This window comes from Pimephales promelas, chromosome 8 (assembly GCF_988280905.1).
Source record: "Pimephales promelas chromosome 8, fPimPro1.hap1.1, whole genome shotgun sequence".
Lineage (NCBI taxonomy): Eukaryota > Metazoa > Chordata > Actinopteri > Cypriniformes > Leuciscidae > Pimephales > Pimephales promelas.
The window spans coordinates 21,741,549-21,762,135 of NC_142776.1; the positions used below are offsets into that span (position 1 = coordinate 21,741,549).

The 20,587-nt window shown below is 35.7% G+C and overlaps 1 protein-coding gene across 5 annotated transcripts in view; it reads left to right on the forward strand.

Moving 5' to 3' along the window:
* The window catches only part of lpp (LIM domain containing preferred translocation partner in lipoma), a 217,087-nt gene that overhangs the window by 164,051 nt on the left and 32,449 nt on the right, over positions 1–20,587 (forward strand). For all 5 annotated transcript variants that reach the window (XM_039691476.2, XM_039691477.2, XM_089134150.1 and 2 more), the window contains one exon: positions 7,409–7,490. In XM_039691476.2, coding sequence (XP_039547410.2) covers positions 7,409–7,490 — 82 coding nt within the window. The remainder of the gene's footprint in view (positions 1–7,408; positions 7,491–20,587) is intronic.

Genomic DNA, 20,587 nt, shown 5'->3' on the forward strand with positions numbered 1-20,587 from the left:
TTAAACTCCTTAAATTGCTCTCTTTGTTTAGGAAAAAACTGGCATGGGTCCCTAAATTGGCATAATTTTCCATTGAACACAGTGTTTTATAACAGCAACAAGTTGTTTAACCCTATATGACAGTTGAAAAGAGTATCTTGCTCATTCTCCCTCTCTCCTACAATCCCTGTCAATTTCTCATTCAACATCTGTGATCATGTTAAACACCAGAATGGAGGTGGCGCCTCTCATTATTGTAAAGGCCCATCTCTTTTCAATCCTCACACAGATGGGTTATAGTGAGAGATGAAGGATTTTTTTCCCCCTCATGAATCATGACGGTGGGGGATGGGTGGAAATTTTCATTTAAGTGTAGCATTTCTTTGTCAAGATATTTGCTCGGTGGTGCACTAATTATAAGTTTTGTGTTCAGTTTAATCAACAACAGAAGCCAACATGTTTCATTTTAGTTGTCCAAAGAATTTTTTTTGTGCTTGGCAACCCCAAATAAGAGAAGAAAGAATGTAGAAAGTTTTTTTTTTGTTTTTTTTTTTTTTTTGTTGCATATGTTTCTTGCTTGTAAATATGCTGTCATGGAGAGCTAGAGAATGAGAGAAAGTGATGTTCAGCGGAGAGTAAAAGCAGTTTGGTGCAGTTGGTGGGGGTTTGGGGTTGGAGTTTAGCCCATGGCCCCACTGAGAATGCTCCCTGTGGGGGGCAGCAGGTGAACACACACAACAACAATGTGGTGTCTAATGATTCCTGACAGAATGCCGATAAACCAGCGTGAGAGTCGAGGTTTATAGCCTCTGACTGAGTCTTCTCCTCATCCCTACCTCCTTTCCTTCACCTGTGCCCCCCTCTGGCACACCACCAAGTCATTATACGTCCCCGTTCTACTTCTGCTCAAATCCAAATGGCTATTATTCTATCAGACTCCATGGATTTTGCTCACTGAAACAATAAGTAGCTGATTACATCTCACTAAAGAACATCAAAGAGAAAACATTTAAATTGTCATTATTTGCTCACTCTTGAGTTGTTCCAAACCCGTATAATTTTCTGTTTTCTGCAGAACACAAAAGATAATATTTAAAGAAACTTTCAGCTGGACTTGTCCATTCAAATGATAGTCAATGAGGTCCAAAAGTTTTAAGCTCCCAAAGTAAAAACTGCAAGTGTATCACTTTTGTTTGTTGGACAGAGTAAAATGTACACTCCTGGTTAAAAGTTTGTGTTTAAATTAGCGCTGGGCAACAATTAATCGTGATTAATCGCATCCAAAATAAAAGTTTGTGTTTACATAATATATGTGTGTGTAGTGTGTATAATTAATTTGTATATATAATACACACACATGTATAAAAATGTATATACATGCATGTGTGTGTATTTATATATACAAAATAATTATACACACACACATATACTATGTAAACACAAACTTTTATTTTGGATGCGATAAATCGCGATTAATCGTTGTCCAGCCCTAGTTTTAATTATTACAATTTGATAATTGTTTACTGTTTTAATATACAGTACTTTACCTGTATTAATGTGATGGCAAAGCTAAATTTTCAGCAGCCTTTACTCCAGTCTTCAGATTCACATGATCCTTCAGAAATCATAGAAATAGAAAGTTTATACTTTCATTATAGAAAATATCTATAACGATCTATATCGTTATAGATATTTTATCGTTATCGTTATAGAAAATATCCATCTATTTCTTTATAGAAAATATCTATATCTATTTCGCTATAGAAAATATCTATATTTAGTTTATACTTTTGTTATATAAGTTTATAATTTCGTTATAGATTCGTAAAGTTTATACTTTCGTAATAGAAAGTTTATACTTTCGTCATAGAAATAGAAAGTTTTTACTTTCGTTATAAATGTCTTTCCCCTCACTTTTGTTCAATTTAATGCATCCTTGGTTAAAATTGGTTAAAAAAAAATCGTACTGACCCACTAACATTTTAACCCCTTAACTGTCACCGTCCCGGTACCGGGACGCCTAACTTTACTTTACTAATTATGACAAATTATATATTTTTGGAAAGGTCTAAGACTTCTAATTAAATATTCGACCCCTGTTTTGTGTTAAAAATTATGTAGGAAGAGTAATTAATGAATTTATGACAAGAGTGCACCTAAAAAAATCTGCATCATAACAGGAGGTCTGACCTTTGTCACAAAAAGTTGATCCACCCACTTTTAATCATTGAAACTTTTGTTTTTATGCTAAAAGTTCATAATAAAACATATAATCTAGTATTTTTCAATAAAAAATAAAAAGTATAGTATAACATTATACTCTAAAAATTATAATATATATGTATATATTATCCTCTAAAATATAATAATATTTTTTATCGCCTTTTTTATTATATCACATATTTTAGTAGTTATCATAAATTAGGTATCATTTGAAAGCTTATAAACTCAGAATTCATCCTGTGAAAACCATTTTATAATTGAACGTTGCGTTACCATAGAAACGGTACTTATTTTATGAGGCTCCTCCCCTTTTGGTCATCCTTATGTTTCATAATTTATGATCAAAACCTTTTCTAATCTTGACAAAACACATATGGTCAGAAAGGTCTGAGTCTCAAGGTTCCAAATTTTGTGACAAAATTGATATTTGGACAGAAATGTATTAATTTGTTAAGGCAGAATGTACACAACTAAATTCAATGGAATTCAATGGCACCCGGTGGCTATTTTTGGTACTACGCCTAAACAAAATCTCATGGGAACTTCAATTTTTGTGATATCAACTTCAAATTAGGAACATAACTTGGTTAGATTTTATGGATTTGATTTTATAGTAATTTTAGAGTAAAAATATTTTGTAAAATATATATTTTATATAAAATAAAAAATATATAATACAGTATATTTGATTTACTGTGAATTAAAACTTCCATAACTTTTTCATACTTTCATTTTTTGAAGTGTTTTCACTTCAGCAATAATCTGCTGAGTGTTTTCTTTAAAACAAAACCAAACTTGGGTATATATTCCAAGGCATTCTTGAATTACAACCATTTAAGTGTGAATAGAGCATTTAACCCCCATTCTCAAAAAGGGGGGGTGACAGTTAAGGGGTTAAACATAGTATAAGTGATTATTAATTCTCAAATCAATTCAGAACGTCAGTCATCTCATGAATACATGAGTCCAAATCAAATATGGTGACACGTCAATAATGGCAAGCCTCAATGTGTGAAAGGGGCTTAAGGAAGGTGTACCACGATTTTGCCAGAGTCTACAGAATGTGTTCATCCTGTATAATTAAAACAAAGATTATCAGTCAGCTTGTATTAATGGGGGGATTACAGGGTTGCCAAAGGAAACATTCATTGAGTAGGCCTATCTGTTTTCTTTAGATAACAGTCAGTGTCCAATAAAAGCCAGGGAAATCACACCTCTCAGAGGCACATGGATATCACAATCATTTGTTCCTTTTGGAAGAAAAGGAGGAAATGGCTCTTCAGGGAATCTTTTTTATTGAAGAGAACAGTGACCTCATGCTTGCAGAAATGCAAACCCTAACCGTGTTCTTGAAAAACCAGCGCACAGTGCTCTTTGAGCTTGTGAGAGATGTGCTTTTACACTCAAGTGAGTATTTCATCCCACGGCATAAAGTAGCTGTACTGGAAGTCTTTATTCAGCATTTCTTTTTATTCAGAAGTCTGTTTACATATTTCTGGCCTCTTTACCTCACTCTGTCTTCTATTCCTGTCTTGGTTTTTGAATGAACGACTGTTAGATGTTCAGATATTAATCCACTAAATGGTTAAAGTGAGTGTGGACGGTACTTCAATGAAAAACCTTCAATGTCTTAATCACTAATCAGCTGCAATACACCTTTTCCAGACACTAAAGACAATAACATTTCAATCACTGGCCACAATTGCAAACACATCATTTTCTGATTGAGGTCCATATCTTGGTTAAGTCTTTAATCTGAAAAAAAAAAAAAGCTACTACGAATATTCAACTTATTTCTGTTCAATTGTTATTGATTTTGCTTCTTTTAAGTAGCCTAATATCCGTGTCTTTTAAAGGTGCACTGTGTGATTTTTACCCCCATGTAGTGGTGAAAAGGTATATGACCATCCAGTGAATATTAGTTTCTGTTCCTCTCAATTCCGATTTCGTTTTAACTCCTACGGTGGCCAATGTAGTCCAAGATTAACATGGCTTCCAGTGCGACCTCGTCCATGATTGTTAACTCAAACATAAACGCGAAAGGCGAAGCTTGAATTAACCGGTATGTCCCTCTCTGGCTAATGTACTTTCAAGATGGAGGGGCAACATGGCGACCGACATTAGAACCCCTTACCCGTATGTATTTTCAATGGCATGTTATACACTCACGAGATTACTTTATTACTTGAACGAAGTAAATATACATTAATGAGCACATATATTTTTGAAAGAACTAAGTGTTTTTAGCTAAGAATAAACTAAAAGAGTTACACAGTGTAGCTTTAAGTAGCCGAATATCCGTGTCTTTTAAGTAGCCTAATCGCCATGTCTTTAACAACAATAATGTAGATTCATACTTTAAAATTCCAAAAGAAATGAATACTTCCACAAAAATATTAAAAAGCACAACTGTTTTCAACTGTGATAATCAGAAATTAGCATATTAGAACGATTTCTAATTATGTGACAGTGGAGAATGTAGTTATAGCTGCCGAAAATTCAGCTTTGCCGTCACATGAATATATTACATTTTTAAAATATATTCAAATAGAAAACAGTTAGTTTAAATTCTAATAATATTTCACAATATTCATGTTTTTACTGTATTTTTTTGGGGGGGGATCAAATAAATACAGCATGAGCATAAGACACTAGTTTCAAAAACATTAAAAAAAAAAAAAACCTTACCAAACCCAAACATTTGAACTATTTTTTTTAACATGCACAGAAAAAAAAAATCAGTTCTGTAGGATATTCTTAACATTCTTAACGTGACCCAAACTTCACAGTGTCACGGTCATCTGCAACCTTGCACTCAGAACTGCACAGTAGGAAGATCAATGTTTTTCCACAGTAATTTTCAATAAACTCCTAAAATATGTCTTGTTTAATATGATTTTTTTTTTTCACAACAGGGGATTCTTTGATTATGATGTCTTCATTCATTAGAGTCACACATGAAAAGGCCAAGATATGTAAAAGGCCAATGAGGTAGATAGCTATATGAGGTAATTCCCCCTACTTAAGAATTGTTTCTCTATAATGCTAAATATAATGCTAATATTAACATAAATAAAGAACAGTTTATTATACAAGTTGTAAGGAGAGATAATTACATACAACACTTTTTAATTAGTTGTTTTTCTTCCACACAATAATCCACTGTGCCCACTCAGACTGTTAAATTACATGTCAAATTGTCAAACCACATGGAGCGATTGAGAGACTCAAATGAGAATCCACACACATAGTTCTAGAAAACATTCATTCTGTGAAGGGGTTCGGGGTCTACCTGATACTCAGACACAGGTTAACAAATAGATCTGCAGACAAGTTTCCTGAGTACTCCTAGATGGTTTGCATCCATCCACAATATTTTGTATCCATATACAGGTAATTAACCGCCAACATAATAATTAGCTGTCTGCAGGAAGTAGAGATATGCTGAATTAAAAGTTTTTTGTGTGGGCTTTACAAGTTTACATCAGTTTGAGATGCAGTCATCGGCTCTGCATCGTTCTGATAGAACGCGTCTCACAGGCCAGACAGCATGTATATTGGTGCAGGAACTTGAGACAAGAAATAGAACGGTAATATAACTTACCATAGAGGAAGGAACTGCATGAGTGAACGACTTCAAGGTTGATAAAGTTGTTACTAAACTGAGGCAGAAAGTGTTTTGTGTCTGTTGGTCACAAACCAAAGGTTGTGATTTTGTGACTGTAATTGGTGCTTTTATCTACATCCTTCTCATATTGGCAGATCCTGTGTTAAAACCAACACCAGAAGCATCCAGACCTCTGGCTCCTTTTATCTTTATCCCCGGTGATCTGCAGAACTGTGTTTTTGTTGTAATTGAACGGGGTTGTTGATGTATTTGTTTCCTGTTTGACCTCATTTTGCACTGTTAAATGGCCATTGTGTGATCTTTAATGGTTTTGGATGGAAAACCTCTGACATTTGGTTAAAACTGGGTGTTTGTTTGTTAGTCTGTGGATTACCTGGCTCGATCGTTTCCCTTCCAAAGAGGTGGATTTGATCATCCAGTTATTCCGTGGTGAAATAAAACTGAGGGGAAAAAAGGCATGATAAGTGTATCTGAGCCCAAATTAAAGCTGTAATATGTAATTTATTCACTAATAGTAGATCAGATCTTCATGGCATCCTCAACAGATGTGATTTTTACTTGGCAATTATTCTTTTTTTCACTTATCCCATTTATCTCAGACAGGCACAAAGTAAATTGTATCTCTTAAAATGTGATTTGTAATATGTGGTTTTATTAATCCCGATTCTAATCCATCATTGACTCAAGTAACAGTTTGACTAAGTTTGTTACTATTATAATTAACATTCTCCAACACTTTCCTTTGTATAGTGCACCTCACCACACTGCAAGATCTGCAAATACAAACAAATACAAATACACTCCAGCTCTGCTCTTTTGGCAATAACAGTAGAGGAACAACCTGTCAATTAAAAATGAGCTGTAGATGAAGTTAATGAATTTCATCATGATAAGATTCTGGGTGTTTGAGTGCATCAAGAGAGTGTAGTTGTCACCGACTTCACTTTAACTACTGAAACCTCAGCAACAGTCTTGCGGTCTGAGTTATTTGTTAGGCTGATGATCTCGTTAGGCTGGTGATCCTTCTAATTAAGAGATGCGTGTGCACATCCATGAAAACCTGTTGCTTCAACTCATTTCATTAGCCTGGTGTTATCGTAAATGTCAACGTTTTCTGTATAATGTTTGCAAGATTTGTGCTCTTATACATTTAGTACAAGCTGATCATTGTGTGATTGAGAGTTAGGGCTGTGAAACGATTAATCGCGATTAATCGTATCCAAAATAAAAGTTTGTGTTTACATAATATATATGTGTAGTGTGTATGATTATTTTGTATAGATAAATACACACACGCATGTAAATATTTAATAAAATATACTTTATATATATTTATACAAAATTAACAGTATTTATAAATATAAATATTTGATATATTAATAACACATTTTTCTTAAATATATACATACATATGTGTGTGTGTGTGTATATATATATATATATACAAAATAATTATACACACTACACACACATATATTATGTAAACACAAACTTTTATTTTGGATACGATTAATCGCAATTAATCGTTTCTCAGTCCTATTGAGAGTGTATGTCTAACCGTGGTGTGTTGTGTTTTAGGGTCGTCCTGAGGAGGAACTGGAGCGCCTGACTAAGAAGATGCTGTATGACATGGACAACCCCCCTACTGAGGAATATTTTGGTAAGTGACCAGTGTACATTGACTTCTCTGTCAGCTAAACCTCAGCAGTATTCTTATTTTTATGATTTGTATGGACGATTTTTTTTGTACCTCCGCCAGGCGTTCGACACATGGTCGCATTAGAGAAAGACAGTATTTTGAGCTCGCCACTATAAATCGCTATTTTTCTGCACTAAACAAGGTGATTTTGCCAAGATATTTTCAGAGATAAGAGGCAAGATATAATAGAATAATATTTAATGAAAAAAAAAAAATGTTGACATCACATTTTAACAAAAATCTTGTATACTTTACAAAATAACCGGTTGTAATTATCCATTGCAAAACGGACTAACTTAAATGTCCAAGTACTTTTAAGGGTCACTAGAAACTTACAGTATTAGAGGTAAGTTTGTGTGCAGCATATAACTTTGCATAAGTCTTCTTGTCTACATTGTATGCATATTACAGTATATATTGGTTCTACATCCGCCATGTTTTCACTGTCCTGTGACATATGGTATCAGTTGCGTCGCTTCACCTCCATTCACAAATTCTCTCCTGTGGCCTCATCGGTTGGTAAAGTGTCCATCGAATGCACATTCAGAATCTCGCCAGAAGTAGTAGGTAATTTGGCAGTGGTGGAATGTAACGAAGTACAAATACTTTGTTACTTTACTTAAGTACATTTTTCACGTATCTTTACTTTACTTAAGTAAAATAAATAGAGCATACTTTTTACTTTTACTTCATTACATTTTGCAGCAATTATTCTACTTTCTACTCCACTACATTTCTACAACTTCTGTTACATTTTCATTACATTTTCTGATCGTCTGACGTAATCTGACCGCCCGTTCGTTGCACGTTTGTCTCACCAGTGACGTTTGGTTGCCATAGATACATCAACCCGGGTCACACTAAATGCGTCTCACACGTGTGTTTATCGTGCAATTTATACGCGAAAATTGGTTTTTATATGCATAAGAAACGCACTGTGTGTAATATACGTTTGGTTAGGATTATGGAAAGCCAAGAGGTTCAGAATTACACCATAAATGAATCGCGTTTACTGCCAAACATAGTTATTAATATATAGTAAGCATAAGCATGATGTGCATATTGCCTAATTGCAAGCTTGTTTCAGAAATGGTGACAACAATTTTTTTCCATCATTATTGAACATCATTATAGGAGTATTAGGTGGAACGGGTTAGAATTAAACGTTTTATTAATCAAGAAAAAAAATAGACATTATAAGAGAATAAATTGTTATGCAAGTACTTTTACTTTTAATACTTAAAGTACATTTAAAATCAGGTACTTTTTACTTTTTACTTTTTACTTAAGTATGGTTGTCATTGTGTTACTTCTACTTTTACTAAAGTAAATATTTATCTCGATATTTGTACTTTTACTTAAGTACTGAGATTCAGTACTTCCTCCACCACTGTAATTTGGGTACTTTTCACCTACTGTTTATGAATACTATGAATTCGGACATACTAGTCAGGTCACATTCTGTTTTTCGCCTACTGTATAGTATAGAAGTTGGCCTTTTCAGACGTAGAGCTATTCTCCTGCAGTGTTCAGGTCCATTTCTGCTCAAGCACACCTGTCTGTAATTCTCAAGCATTCCTGAAAATCTAAACTAGCTGGATCAGGTGTATTTAATGAGAGCTGGAGCTGAATGTTGCAGGAAGGCAAATCTCCAGGAACAGGACTGGGCACCCCTGGTGTACTGTAAGTAGACAATTTTGTTGCTCTGCAGAAGTGGGAGTAACCGTAAAGTGTGTGTGTTTGGCTGCATTCACATTCATTTCTCCACCCCCAGCAGTTTCCCCTTTTTTTACCGTAAGTGGCAGAAGACATTCCCTGCACTTCTTCCCTTCAGCTTTTACTGTCAGCTTCTACTTTCACTATGTAGTGGGGAAATGGAGCTCTGCCTTCCACATGTACAGTATTTCCTCCACTGTCTGAGAGGCCAAATTTCATAATGTATACACACACATTTTTAATATAAATATTATTTTAAGTTAATCATTTAAATGTTCAAAGTCAAGTCATCTTTAATTATATAGTACTTTATACAATACAAATGGTTTCAAAGCAGCTTTACAGTGATAATCAAAAAAAACAAATGAATAAACAGAATTCAATTCTGCTTTAACTAAAATAGACAATAGTGCCATTATTCAGTCAGTTCAGGGTTGATTCAGTTTGCTTTATTCAGCTTGGTTTAACTGTTTAACTACAGTTAAACAAAATGTTTAACTGTAGTGTATATGTGCATTTATAGATGTGGAAGCCCCTAACCTCACAACCCTGACATGTTTTCAGGAATGGTTTGGCATCCTATTTTTCTATATTGACACACGCTTTAATTTAAAAGCACTCAAGTCCCCTGTATGTTAAAAAAATGGTTTGCATGAATCAAGGTTTAAAAGAAATAAGAGAGAGAGAGGGTGGGTTGGCCTGATGTGTCCTGCTTTCATCAGTGCATGTGTCAGCAGAGAGTGGCCTGGAGTAAACGCGTGCCATGAGTGCACATTGCACAGTCACACGCACGCACACGTATATACACAGTGTTTGCAAACTGCCTTAATGGCTAGAGGGAGGTTAAATGTAGGCTAGTCAGCCTGTAAATGGGTCTGCAGTGAACCCAGGTCAACCAGGCATCCCCAGTCACAGAGAATGTCACACACAGCCACAGCATCTAGCCAAGAGCACAGCACTCCTGGGATTACAGAGATGGGCTAAAATAAAAGGAAATCCAGTGGTGTGATGAGGTTAAAGAATGTAAAAGAGAGAGAGAGAAAGAGGCTGCATTGAATGTAAAGGTCAAAGACCCCATGAAATTGTGGCTTTTAGTTTTTATCTGTTAGCTTAGAGGAGGCGTCTATATTGCAGTGTACTCCTAAAAGTTGACAAAACAACTTTTAGCAGATATACAGAATTAAAATCTCTACTGGAATAATGGACCAGAAGGCACTTTCTCTTGTACAGTATGTACTGTTTGGAATCATTTGAAGCACATTAATTTAATTACATAAATTAATTGGATTTTGGACTGACAGGACATAGCCCATGTCTCCCTTATCTGACACACCCAATTCAGGGCCAAAACGAGTTGTTTGCAGAGGCTAGTGTCATTAAAAGCTTTTATTGGACTAACAAGGACGTTTTCAGTTCTGAAAACATCTTAGATGTCAAAAGCTCAAGGAAATTTTGATTTCTCAGTTCATCACCCCTTTAACAAATGGACTAACGTTAGATGCCTTGTCTAATAAATAGCTTCAACTTACAGTATGTGGTGGAGAATGTGACGTTAGCTCGAAGGATCGAGTGAGCTAACATTATATGCGAGCAACTAAACTAACGTAGTTAGCCCCTGACGTGTTGTTGATGAAATAGAAGAAAGTAAAATTATTTGAAAATTTGGATATGTATCTACAGGATTATTTTGTATAATAGTGTATACAGTGGTGTGAATAAGTGTTTGCCCCCATGCTAAAGTTGCCTAAAAAGAGGAATAAAAAAATCATCTTTTGGATATTGATCTTAATGCCTTAATTAGAAAAATGAGGAAAACTCCAACCTTTAAGGACTGAATGAATAATGTATCATAAATAAATAAATGTTTTTCCTTAAAATACAGGGTGCATAAGTCATTGCCCCCCTATGTTAAATTCCCATAGAGTCAGGCAGATTTTTATTGTTAAAAGCCAGTTATTTCATGGATCCAGGATAAAATGCATCCTGATAAAGTTCCCTTGGCCTTTGGAATTAAAATATCCCCACATCATCACACACCTTCCACCACACCTAGTGATTGGCATGGTTTTACTTCAGTTAGCCTAATAGCTGATTTGATTTGCATTGGACGATGATCTTATGGAAAGTACCCCATGCCAATCTCTAGGTGTGGTGGAAGGTGTGTGACAGTGGCGGTTCTACTTTGAATTACACCCAGGGCGAGACCCCCTTCGAGCGCCCCCCCCCCCTCCCCCACACCAAAAAAACAACAAATACCCAACAATAAAATCACATACCGTTCATTTGAAAAACACAGTTAATAGAATCCAGTTATTTTGCTAGATTAATCTAACTTTAAAGGGAGGAATTAACCACTTTGGTTATTGCCTTGAATTATATGCATGGCAAACTTTTAGTTATGACTCATTAAACTATACTTTGTCACGAAATGGAGTTTTTAAAAGTAAAATGGTCAGAGATACTTATTTAGTAACACAATACTTATCTCTTAAATAATTTTGAACAGCTCTCATATTAACAACTATCCAAACTAGACCTAAAATAGCTTTTGTAGCCAAAGTCACTCGTAAAATGTCAGGGAAAAGGACAGAATCAGAGATTATTTAGAAAATAGAAAACTGTACTTGGCATATAGGCTACTGTAAAAACACATAAAGTGGATCATTATGTAAATTATTTTCATTTCATGAATATAGTGACCAACATGATCACATAGCCTACACAGAATCTTGTTCAAAAAGCCTAATACACAATGAAATCAATTCACCAAGTTAATAACATTAAAGATTTGTTTTAAAGGAGTGTCTTTTATTTTACCTAGGCTACTAAACTTAAAAAAAGGTTAACACAAAAAAGATTTTATAAAAATATAAACCTCACACAGCATTCAATCATCTCTATAAAAAGATAAAGATACATTCAAAGATACAATAAAGATACATTCCTGACATTTATAATACACAGTAGCTTATCTTTTATTATTAATAGTAAAATTCGGACCGATTTGCCCATGGCTGTCGTTGCTATACAACCATGCACTGCGCTCTCCACGACGACTAGGAAGTTTTAGTAATGTATTTCCACCACAGAAAAACGCTTGCTGAAGCTCTCCTAAAAGATTTATTTACGGACAAGAGAAAAAACACCCAAGTGTTTGGGTGCACGTGCACTCCCATACTGAAAAGTTATGAGCGCGCCTCCCGCAAGCGCATAATGAGCGCGCTTCCCGTGCGCCTAATCGCCTATTTGAAATAACGACCTTGAGCGCGCAAAAGACGCGATACGTGAACTAATCAAGAGACCCCCTTGATATCGCTTCTGTGCACGGCACCTTCTCAGCAAGCAGGGGCGCCATTGCCAATAATTGAATCGAAATGATAAAAAAATAGAAAACCTTCGCGGCACAGAGGATGCTCGTGCCGCCCCCCATGTGACATGAGGAGATGCCGCCCCGGGCGACTGCCCGGTTCGCCCGTGCCTAGAACCGCTACTGGTGTGTGATGATGTGGGGATATTTTAATTTCAAAGGCCAAGGGAACTTCATCAGGATGCATATTATCCTGGATCCATGAAATAATAACTGGCTTTTAAAAATAAAAATCTGCCTGACTCTATGGGAATTTAACATAGGGGTGTCCTGAATTATGCACCCTGTATTTTAAGGAAAAACATTTATTTATTTATGATACATTATTCATTCACAAAGAAAATTTGTGTCCTTAAAGGTTGGAGTTTTCCTCATTTTTCTAATTAAGGCATTAAGATCAATATCCAAAAGATGATTTTTTGTATTCCTCTTTTTAGGCAACTTTAGCATGGGGGCAAACACTTATTCACACCACTGTGTGTGTGATGTTCCTTCCTGGAAGGAAACTCAAGACTACAATTGAGGAGTTCCAGGGAGTTTAGAAATGGTGCTTACTGAGAATATAGAGAATATCTCCCTTTCGAGTAGGTAACTTTGAAGACCTTTTTCATGCTGAAACAGCAACACATTAAAGAAAATTGAAAAAAAAAAAAGAAATAAAAAAACTAATAAAATTTTAATTTACAAAAATATAAAAAAGCATAAGAGGTCCTCTTTAAAACAGCCATTTGATTTGTCCCAGTCCAGCGTCCTATTTCAATAGAAATAGTCAAATTATATTCATGGGGTCAAAAACCTATTGCAGGGATAAAGAGATCGCTTCCTTTCTTACCTCTTCCATTTCTGCCTGTCTTCCCCACAAATCTCCGTCCCTTAAGATTTATCTTATGATCCTGCAGGATGTCGTCCAGAACTCCTCTGAAGATCTGGGCTGAAAGATGAAGAACCCTTTGAGTATAAGAAACTCTGTAATTGCTACCCATCTGATTACTTGTTCAAGGCCTCCTTCCTTTTAAAAGGGCAGGATGGGGGATAGAACGGGTGCTGTGAGTGACTGCTGAATTGGAACCCCAAGGCTAATAATTAACTAAATTAATCAGAGTCAATGCCATGATCTCTCCCGGCTGGACGCTTAGCGCTCCCTCAGTTGGCGTTATTGTAGTTTGTACTGCTGGAACAGAGGACTTGGCTTCATCTTTTTTCTTCTGTTTCTCATCCTGAATACAACAAACCTTAAGTCTGAGAAAAGTCTGAGGCTAGATAAATTAGTGTAATTATTAGCAGAGATTGGTTAGGTGGTTATTCATTTGTACACTGTGCTAGAACATAATCCGTAATAGTTCTTATAGTCGTCCGCATTCATCACAGTTCAAGCCAACACACTCAGCACCTCCTTCCTCCATTATGTGGTGTTTTCATTTCTAAAGAGCACAAGCGGGACGCAGTACTCAATAATGCAGACTTTGAGGCACACTGTACATTATATGCCATGTTAGTGAATTGCTACCAAAACTGTCTCTGAAGTTTCTGATTAATTGATATTTCTGTCTCACTGTACTCTGCGAGAGATCCTGTTCTTTTTTGTACTCAGAGATATTGAGTGTGTGTAACTCATTAGGGAGCTCTCAAAAGAGTTTAGATGAGGAGCATCTCCTTAGTTCCACAGTTTGGTTCTCCAAAAATAAAACTTCTGGGGTGCAAAAATGCGTCAGAACAATTTTCAAAGATTTCGAACAACTCAGATTAAAGATTTCGAAAGGCGAATGACTCAATGGTCAACCAAAACTTTTTTTTTCCCTTTCTTTGTGCTGTGGTTAGGAGTCGGGAATTGAACTAAAGTCAGCTGGAGATGCTCTCATAATTTATGAGACATCTTGGCATGAAAACTTGATGAAGAAACTTGGAAGAGTTTGAGATTTTTTTGAACACATACAGTAGCATGTAAGACCCCTGACGTTGGACTGTAGTAAATGGGTCAAGTGGCATTCAGCTTTGTGTTTCAAACGCAACATTATCAACACTTCTGTAAAAGGCTACAGTGTCCCGGAGTGTATTAATAGAGCTTTCTATCAGAGAGCGTTGTGCATTGTCCTAGATACTCTGGTTGAGCATTTGCATATTACACACTTGCCCTTAGCGAAGTCTCAGGAGTGTGCTTTAAAATTCACTCCCACTTGTGTGTATGTAAAAACATGGGATTTGTGTCATGTTAAAGAACTGTAACCCTAAAACATGCCAAGAACTACATGAAGAGTGAACCAATGCTTATTATTGTCCTTCAAGAAACATTTAGAGTTGGCACTTAAAGCATAGCATTTAGTTAGAATGGATCATGGGTAATTTATGAATAAAATGGGGTTTTGCTCTTAAATAAAGCATGCAAAAGTGTTACAGTACAACTGTTATATTTTGTTTCCAATATATTTAATATTTTAAATGTTTTAACATCAAAGCATTACTAACTACAAACACAGGACATAGCTGGAAATGTTTCACGTTTTATTTGGCCATTTGGAATTTGTAATATGTTTCTCCACAATGGGCTCAAGAATAGTTTTGCTGAACTAGAAGCAGCATCATTTGTTTACAAGCTGCCAATGGGTTCCCACAGTGATGCTGGGGAAAGAGAGCTTGTGTAAAATCAAAAGGAAAAGATCCATTCCTTACCTGCCTTGGGCAATGTTAAGTCTCTGGTTAATAAAATAGACAAGCAACTGACCAAGAGTGAATGAGAATACAAACACTGAAATTTGTCCGAGAGCTGATGCTCTAGACTCCACAGTTGCACTTTAGTTTTTCCTTGTTCATTAGCAAGAGTAAGAAAAGTGTTTTTGTTTATGAATAAATGGCACGACCAAGGGTAAAGCACAGATTATATGAGCCAAATGTCAAACTACTTACTGTGGGCAACATATTACCTGTTCAATTTGAAGAAATAGACAAAGCTGAGAAGACTTTTCAAATGGTATATGTTCTGTAAGGCAAATGGTAAGAACATCATTACTCTAAATTATACAGTACACTATATCAATGTGCGAACAATGGTAATACCTATAAAAATGTCAAATGCTTTCCCCAATATCAGGCCATTCCCCAATAATTGCTGATCACAAAGGCCCATATGTACCTATGCTGAACAAAACAAGGAGGAGTTCAGGTCTGGATCGGACATGGAAAGCATAGCTGAAACAACTTTGAGAAGAAAAAAAGATCTACAGGGATCTTAATCTCAATTTATTTATAAAGCACAATTACAAGAAACAACAGTTGATCATCGTGCTGTACAATGAAAGTATACATAAGACGAAAGTGATTCAAGACATAAAAACCGCAGTCAACAAGAAGACATCACAAGTTGTAGGCTAAAGAGAATAGATATGAATATAATTTTGATTTAAAAATATGTACTAATTTTCAATACCATAGAGAAAAACTGCCATATAGATAGTTTTTTAAAATATTATCTCATAATTTTGCAGCAGGGATGTTAGGCTGCTGTCACTTTAAGGTCTGATGCATGAATCCATTAAACGCATGCATTTGTCTTATGTTCACTTAAAACATAACTGACCACTTATACACACCTAGACCAGCATTTTGACATTGTTTTGTATGTATTTGACTATTTAAGTGCCATGAACTCAATTTAGTACTGAAACGCGGAATGATTAAAATTCCACCCACAAGTTGTATGGACTACTTTTATGGGTCTTTTTTTTTTTTTGTTATTATGGAATATGACAGGCCTCATTCACTTTCTTTATAAAATGCCCGGGATATTTTTCATAAATTCATCTTGTTGTTTTATGGAAGAAAAATTTTGGTTTGGAACAACATAAGGTTTTTTATTTGTATTTTTTTTTAGGTGAACTATTCTTTTAAATAATTAAATTAGGTCCTGAATATATAGTTGGATCCTTGTCTGGATTCTGCATATTTTTCTTCCATGCACACATGAGTCTTGGCTGCTGTTTCGTCCTTGCCTTTTTTATTCTTGTATGGCGTGTTTATGTTTCCGCTCTTCAAGACCAAGGACACACTGCTTTCTAGTCGCACTTAAAACAGTCTCTCCTTTCTCTCTTTGTCTCATGCTCTTTTTTTTCCCAGCACTCATTCTCTCTCTTCTCCCAGCTCCTACCTCAGATGGTCAGGGAGGGCCTGTTTTTCGCGATGGTTCAAGTGAGGTGATATCATCTAACACGAACCTTCATTGTCGGAGAGCGCGGGTCGGCGATTGTGCTTCGTTGAGACAGCTCCACTGAGGCTTGCAAGATTGTCTGCGTTGCAGGCCTAGTTTAAGGAGCTGGAGGGCTTACAATGAATCATGTTGCTAGATTTCATTCGTGGGTGAGCGTTTGACCCCAAGAAAGAATGTTTTGTGCCACACAGACGTGCAGTTCAACACATTCCCTCACCTCCTCGCTCTAACTCTCTTCTTTATCTCGCTTTCTCACGGTTTTTTTTTTTTTTTTTTTTTCTGTTCACTCGGCCTGTTTACACTCTGGCACCTGTTCATGTCACAGTTCCCACCTACTTCCAGGACATGTAACCCATACATTTCTCCCACACCCTCTCTGTCATCTGCACGCTGCCCTGCAGGTCTGACAGACTGAGAGGTAATGCATTGTGGCATGTACCCCCCATCCTTTCTCCCTGCTCCAGAGTCACATCCCATTCTGCCTCATCATCATTTGCTGATATGGGAATGAGATTACAGGGGGTTATGGGTAAGGGGCATTGAGAGATTGAAGCACATTGATGAGACCCATTCCTTTTGTCATCTGGAATAAAACCAGTCATACAGCTATGTAGAATGGCTTTTGGACTATTGCACACAGAAAAGACAGAATTAGCGAATAGGGAAAACACAAGAAGACGACAGAAATTTCAAACCAATACAAAGAAGTGGAAATTTGAAGCTTTTAGTGTTGTTGTTGAAAACATTTTAGCACTTAGTATCCACAAAAAATATTTTAAAAGTCTTGTTTAAAAACTTCTTGTGAAATGTTGTCATTAGAAATATTGCGTTTATGCTGACATTTGGTTTTGAATTTTTTTTATTCCATTTTCCAGAAAAGTAATGTTTGAATGACTGTAAAAATGTCATATTGTGTAAACCAAGTAAAAAATAATAACATATCTGTCTATATCTTGAATATTTGAAGAGTTCAGATGCAAAAGCCTCTAAATGCCATTTGAAATTTTCTTCTAGAATGGTCATTTTTATCAAGCTTGAATATTTAAGTTCATTAATTTCACTTAAATTACAATTAATAGGTAATCTTCATTGCCATTTAAGTGAAATTACTTAAATATACAAGCTTGATAAAAATGATCATTTTAGAAGTAAATTTCAAATGGCACTTAGAGGCTTTTGCATCTGAACTCTTCATTTATTTTTATATTTATAATGTAAAATGTATATGCATAATGTTAAATGTAAATACAAAAGGTAAGGTTACTTATTCATAAATATTTGTCACGTCTTTTAGGGAATAAAGCCATGCCTTGGATTCTGTGGACAAATGTTGTTTTAAAAAAAAAATTAAATCAGCTTTTTTTTCTAATTAATTTTAATAAAAAAAAAATGAATTTGTATTAACCTTAGAGCAGAAGTTACTCATGCTTATTACAGAAGAGGTGTATTAAAATTTTACTGTAATTAATGGATAAAACAAAAAATTTGCATCACATTGACCCCATAACGTTTGTTTGCAATCTATATATAAACATTTTGCATGACTTTGTATCTTTTTTCGTTCTTTCCACACACACAGCCTGTCACAACAGATTTATTTTTTCCTCCCCAGCTTTTGTGTGGGGTGGGTGGGGGTTTCAAAGCGTGTGTTTGGTAACATTGCTCTGTTATAAATTTGTGAATTAGAGCAGCATAATTTGCTGGAGCGGAATTTGCTGTTGAAACAGATGTTTTTTAAATCTTTTCACTCCAGCTGCAGGAATGTGCTGTTTGCTATTGTTCCTAAAAAACAAGATGAATTCCATCTGTGGGAATCTATGTTGCATTATCGCTACTATTTCTGTCTAATAACGCTCTGTTGTTTACACCGCAAAATATTCTTTCTGAAGAAACAAAGTTCTTACAAGCCCAGAATATGTGTTGTGGATCTGTTGTGCTTATTTGTTTACATGCGCGTTGTCACGATGCGCTTTGTCTCCCAGTACTGAGAAGGCTGTGTTTCCTCCTTAAAGAATCACACCTTCTCTTCTCAGCGAGTCAGGAAAGTTTGGCCTTCCACAAAAAAAGTTCTTTGCCTTCCCTCTTTACACGCGTGATCTTTGATTTCCGGCAATGTAAGATCAAAATTGCTGCTCGCGCTCGCGCCGCCTTTCATGCACCTCTCTTGCATCGCAGCGTGAAAAAACAAAGAGCGGCGAGACGGAGATGTGCAGGAAATCTTAGCAGGCCTGCCACTCAAAACATCCACCATCGCCAAACAACAGCATCTGCCTGCCACCACAAATACATTAGAAATCAATTATTTATGGAACGGAGTCAAGAACTCTTTAATCTTCTCCTTTTATCCAATTAAAATGCCTAACCGCTTTAAGCCTTTCACAAAGCTTGTGAGCAACACACTCGGCCTCTTTCTTCTTCCTTCATTCCATCCTTATTATTTCTCTCTCTTTTTTTTTTTTTTGAGGTTGCATATACTGTAAGAAAGAGGAGAGAAAGTGTATAACGTGTAAATGAACTCTTCCACTCCCACCCCTTCTGGTTACAAAGGAACTATTTGAAGTTTTAATATGAAGACTCGCCTTCCATTCCCAGAGCAAGGGACGCAGGGGAGCGAAGGCTCTTTCATGAGCCCTCTCTGCCCAGTGTTGGATTTTTTGAAAAGCAATTGAGCTTGATAGAGATGTATGAATGGTGCTTTTATTATACGTGAGCAGCTGATGTGGTCATTTATAAACTGAAAAATAAACTCACCAGAGATGTTTGCGGCTACAAATGAGACAAAGAACAATTAGGCTGACATTTACAGAGACGGTTGTAACTCGCTGATCTCCTGCCTGCAGACATTAGGCTTCACATTGTATATTTGTGTGTGACTTTGGACAGTTTGTGAGACTGTAGATTTCTTTAGAGCTGCTGATGCAATTTATGTGGGTCCTCTAACTGTATTCCCAACTGACTCCAATATTGAGAGAAACGTGACTTATAGCCTGTGGAAACCCGGGCGACTGCTAAATTCACTAAAGCCAAAGCCTACTGGATACTTGAGAACATTTTAGTTTAGGGTCCAATTCTCACTATTATTATTATCATCTATTTATTTATTTATTTATTTATTTATTGCATGCGTATTACTAGGATATTGGCTATGTATTTGTTCTTATAAAGCACATGCTAATGCCTTATTCAGCATGACCATATCCTACATCCTTTAATACTTCCCAATTCCAACTCAATACCTAAACTTAACAAACTACATTACTAACTATTAATAAGTAATTAGGAATTTATTGAGGCAAAAGCCAAGGCATAGTTAATAGTGAGTATTGGACCCTAATCTAAAGTGTGACCAATAATTATCTTCAAAGTTTGACCAAATAATCCTCTAATAACACACACACACACACACACACACACACACACACACACACACACACACACACACACACACACACACACACACACACACACACACATAACAATAGTAATATGAAATTTGCTAAATATATCAAAATCAGTTTATTAAACAATACACTATATATGTATATATATATATATATATATATATATATATATATATATATATATATATATATATATATATATATTTTATTTTTTTCCCCGTTTTTTAAAGCTACTTTAAATAGCAAGTTATGTATCTGTAAAAGTGTATCTTTTATTTAAGATATAGGGTATAAGGATAGTAAGTACATTACTTAGGTAATTGTTTTGAGTGTTAGGTGCTCTGCAGTTTAGCTGGTCCGTCACCTGACAAAAGTG